Here is a 4,428-nt window from a genome sequence, read left to right on the forward strand (position 1 = left end):
CGGGGAAGGGTGGCCCGAGGTGAAGTCGGATCTAGGGTGAGGAGGAATGTGCAGGGTCAGAATAAATCTATGAAGGTAGCATGTGTTGTAAATGGGACATTCACTCTGTCTACCAAAATCAGGGTCTGTGTATGTCTTGAAATAGAGTGGGCAGAACACCCCTCCCATCCCCGTCTCTCTCGTCGGGGCTCACCTGATAGAGCTGCTCGTTCCTCCACAGAGCTCGAGAGTCAGCAGCTAGGAGAGCCAGGAAAGTGAGACTCATCCAGATCTGGCCATGTGAGTGCTAATTCTTTTCTTTGGCGGGAATCCTGGTCTATAAAATGCACACGCTCATTAAACTGTCCTGAAGTCTGTTCAATTACTCTTACTCGGAGAACAAGAGGAGAGTTCCGCCTATGACGGGCAGGATAGGCATAAAGAATACAAGAGAGTAAGTGGTCTCAGTTCTTCCTCTAAAACGGAGGCTCTCCGAATTGGGGTTGTTTCAGAATCACCTGTGGACTGCATGCCTGGCATGGGGTCCACGGGTCTATATTCTTTTTTAAAAAATGTTTTTATTGATTTCAGAGGGAGGAAGGTAAGTGGTACTGAGGGGCCTGGGCTGAGACCTCTTCACAGCTAATGGCTTCACAGAGCTCATAACACCGAGGCCAGTCCCTCAGCAGGAGAGGGACGTTCCCACACACATGAAGCGAGTCCCAGGGCCCTTGATGTCTCTGCCATCTGCGCTCATGATGTCATGGAAACTTGTGTGTGGCTGGGTCCCCGAACCAGCAGCCGCCTCAGCTGTGGTGAGGGAACCAAAGCTCAGGAAGTGCTGTGCTGGGGCTGCCTGGAGGCGGCAAGTAGCCAGGCAGTGTGGCGGGCAGACCCTGCCCCCAGGAGCCCACCAGGTCAGAAGCACCGTGAGCCAAGTTGTAATGAGAGATTGCCCATCACCCGGTTCATGGAGGCCAGAGGCAGGGAAGCGATGGAGGGAGAACACACGTGGGCACGAGGGCAAGGACCCTGCCAAGTCAGGACGGCTCCTAGGCCTGGGCCCGGAGCTTTGGAAAGTGCAGGAGCCTGCCACATGCGAGAAGACATCTTTATTGGCTGAGCAGGAGGAGAAGGGAGGGTCGGCAGCTGGTGCTCCATCGGTCTCAGGTTCACCTGCTCCGAGGCCAGCTCTCACCAAGGTGGCTGTACTGAGCATTGTTCCGGTCTCTGAGGGGCTAAGAGAGGAGAAGGGGCAGGGGCGGGGCTCCCCCAGGGGGCCCCAGTCGGCTGCTGAGCGCTGGTGCCTGGCCTTTCCAGACCCCCCCCCCCCCCCCAGTAAACTCCCTACTAGGACCACGCACTAACCCCTACTGTGAGCTTCTGCGTCGCCACGCCCCCTCCTCCCATCCCATCTCTCCCACCAGGGCTCACCTGGTAGAGCTGGTCGTCCCTCAGTAGAGCTTGAGTGTCGGCAGCTAGAAGAGCCAGGAAAGCGTATTAGAAAGGGCCTGGGGGAGGAGATGTGAGACCCTATGGACACTGCCGGGGAGCTGCAGGCGGTCACAGCCTCGCAAGTCTGCGTGAGCAACGTGGGCACCCACGTCCTTCAATAACCAGCTGTAAAAATCCTTAGGAGAGTGATTCCCAGGTGAGTCACAACCCACTCCAGCCCCAATGCTTAGCAGGTGCACATCCACAACACACACACACTCTCTGTCCCTCCCACTTACCCCTGGAGAGCCTTCCAGTCTCGTGTCCAGCAAAGCAGTAGACTCCCAAAGCAAGGAGCAGGGTGGCGAGGACATCGGTGACAATGATGCCAGCCAGGGTGGCGGGGTCCAGCTCCACGCAGTTCTGACACACTGTGGGGAGGGGCAAGAGGAGAGGTTGGGGCCCTTTCAAGGCCAGGAAGCCACTCTGCCTCCTGGGGCAGCCCCAGGCTCTCTCCAGTCAAGCCCTGAACTTAAGATCCTTGGAGAAAGGCCTGCCGGTGGCCTTGCTATATCCACCTCTGCTCTTCCTCCCAACGCATCCCTGAGGCGGGCCCACAAGCAGTCTCAGCTTTACAGGAAATTAAACAGGCAAAGGCCAAACCGCTCTCCCAACCAAGCCCCTGCTGCTGGGGTCACAGGCTCCTACTGCTCTTTCCTCCTTAGCTAAGCTCTCTCCAGCTCTGAGGGCCCGAGAGTCTGGCTCATTCCATCACAGGAGGAGCCCGTTTGTTTAGAAAACAGACTGGTCCACCACAGTCCACAGCTAGGAAGGTGTGTCATCCAGAGGCCCCTCCATGCCAGCCCAAAGGCTCAGGGGGCACGCACTTCGATAATATACTTGCAGGGTGTGTGAGACGTCTGTTTCCCGCGGCCCACTGCACTTGTACGCTCCCCGAGGGTCCAGGACGCGTCTTCCCAAGTCCACAGTCTGATTGTCCGGTAACAGTTTCCCCTTCGTTCCCTCCAGCCACTCGATGTTGCCGGTGCAATTCAAAAACACTTTGTCCTCAAGTTCCTCCACGAATTCCTGGAAGGGGCTCACTAGGGGGGGAAAGTACTGTGATTGGAGCCACCTCTTTGCTCAGCCCAGACCCCTTGTTCTGCTGAGGCTCATACTTAAGGAAGACCGCTTTTCAAGTCTAGTTTATGGTTTCTTGCCGAGAGAAGTCACAAGAGAAAGGCTTCAGGAGGCTGCCCGTGAACCCCAGCGGCCGGGAAGGACACAGGATGTGGTCCACGCCGAGGGTAGGCCCCGATGGACAAAGAGCAAAGGAGGAGCCATAGAAACGGGTTCATCTAAGGGCCTTCCTGGAAATGAATCCAGACCACTGATTCGAAGCAGGAGGGAGCAGAGCCTGCGGAAGCACCACGAGGCACGAACAGGCAGAGGCTCCTTGCTTGGAGAGTCTGCCTCTCCCTCTCGGAAAGCGTCCACTTCTGCTTCCCAGCCCGCCTATAACACTGCCCTCCAGCTTCTCCCCCTTTTCCTCACCCCACAACAGTAGAGAGGGTGGGGGGTGAGAGAAGCTGGTATGAACTACCAGCCCGTGGTCCCGCAGGGAACCCAGGGCGAACCCCACGTAGAGAGTTTTAGTTGTTCTGCCCTTGCTGAAGGGGAGAAGGACAGAGGGAAATGTAGCAAATCTCTTCTCGGGGCTCCACACAAGGCAAGTCCCGTGGGGAGCTGGGGCTGGGGGCATGGCCAGCACCTTCTAGACGCACTGCGGGGCTTGGCGAGAGCAGCTCGCAGCCCACAGAGGACTGGCATCTGTCCCTCCGATCCCAGGGACCGTGGGCGCTACCTTCTCCCTGAGGGCACACTCAGTTACCAGTGCGGATACAAGAGCCCCGTCTAGAAAACCCCAGTGCCTCCAAAGCAGGTCAGGAACACATGTGTGTACTCAGGGAGAGAGGTACATCAGGTTCTTCATATCCCGCACGCACGTCCTGTTGGGGATGTTTCCGCTGCAAATGCTGGGTGTCCCAAAGCACCTAACTCCTTGGTCACCATTCATCCCAGGTCCCCCGGGACTGAAGGGCTCCCTGGGACAGGAACCAGGCCAACAGAGATGAGCTGGTCGCTCTCTTTCCCCAAATCGGCCCTCCCTTCTGCTCAGCCTAAAGTGAGCGTTTCTCTTCGAGCATTCCCGTGTGCTGGACCCCGAGGCCTGGCTCCCAGAGGCCGGCTGCCCCAGAGGGACAGTGCTGCCGCGGTCCGCCCTCGGCTCAGGCACACACCCCCTTCCTACAGAGCGCTGGCCGGGCCTTCGGAGAAACACCCAAGGCCAAGATGAACCCTTCACTGCAGCCGGTCAGAGCCACGAGCCCATTTCCCAGCCCCGGTGCTCCACCCCAGCACTCCCTCCGGGACAGCCCTGCCGCATGACAGAGCCGGCGCCCAGGACCTCCAAGCGGTCTCGCTCCAGGTGGCAATGTCCCTCTCGGTCTCTTCTCCCAGGGGCTGCCACGCCGCTGGGGAAGCCTTACCGTGGGAGAGAAGGGTGGCCAGCGTCAGGCCAGCCAGAAACCTGCTGCGCTCCATCTTCCAACAGAATCCACGCAGGAGCTAGAGCCGGTCACAGGTCACAGGGTCAGCGGCCTCCCCAGCTGACTCGCAGACCGGACAGAGGGGAGGGTGGGGAGGCACCAGAAGGCCTGTTTCTCTGCTCTCTGCCTGAGGATGGGGGATTGTGGGGTGCGCCGCTTCCGGTGGGTGGGAAGGAAGCAGGTGCGAGTTGCTGTCTCTGAACAGGAAGCGTAGGGGTGGAGTGAAAGGGGGAGCAGAGAATGTGGGAAGGTTGCCTGATTTCTGGGAGGCAGAAGGAGATTGAGGACGGTCCTTTCCTGGGTCACTGATGAAAAACGAGAACTTGAGAGTTCCTGTGAACAGCAAACTACATGTATGCACCACCTAAACTGCCACCTCTCACAACGAGGAGAGCGGCGCGCCCCT

At 58.4% G+C, this 4,428-nt stretch overlaps 1 protein-coding gene across 1 annotated transcript; it reads right to left on the reverse strand.

Annotated features, from left to right (window-relative positions):
• Window positions 1-222: 222 nt before the first annotated feature.
• CD3D (CD3 delta subunit of T-cell receptor complex) lies at window positions 223-4,091 on the reverse strand. Its single transcript, XM_079787778.1, has 5 exons — window positions 3,963-4,091; window positions 2,301-2,516; window positions 1,713-1,844; window positions 1,414-1,457; window positions 223-1,217 (listed from the first exon to the last, which is right to left on the reverse strand). The coding sequence occupies exons 1-5, from the start codon at window positions 4,015-4,017 to the stop codon at window positions 1,152-1,154; spliced, it is 513 nt and encodes a 170-aa protein (XP_079643904.1). The 5' UTR covers window positions 4,018-4,091; the 3' UTR covers window positions 223-1,151.
• Window positions 4,092-4,428: the final 337 nt, after the last annotated feature.

This window comes from Cnephaeus nilssonii (genome assembly GCF_951640355.1).
Source record: "Cnephaeus nilssonii genome assembly, chromosome: 13".
In the NCBI taxonomy this organism is placed as follows: domain Eukaryota; kingdom Metazoa; phylum Chordata; class Mammalia; order Chiroptera; family Vespertilionidae; genus Cnephaeus; species Cnephaeus nilssonii.

What these genes read in the sequence shown, in the direction of transcription:
- CD3D (XM_079787778.1), bottom strand. Translation starts at nt 4,017, where the DNA reads ATGGAGCGCAGCAGGTTTCTGGCTGGCCTGACGCTGGCCACCCTTCTC. An exon ending in CCTGCAAGTATATTATCGAA is followed by an intron (nt 1,845 to 2,300) that starts GTGCGTGCCCCC and finishes CCCTCCCCACAG; the next exon opens with TGTGTCAGAACTGCGTGGAG. An exon ending in GACTGGAAGGCTCTCCAGGG is followed by an intron (nt 1,458 to 1,712) that starts GTAAGTGGGAGG and finishes TGGCTCTTCTAG; the next exon opens with CTGCCGACACTCAAGCTCTA.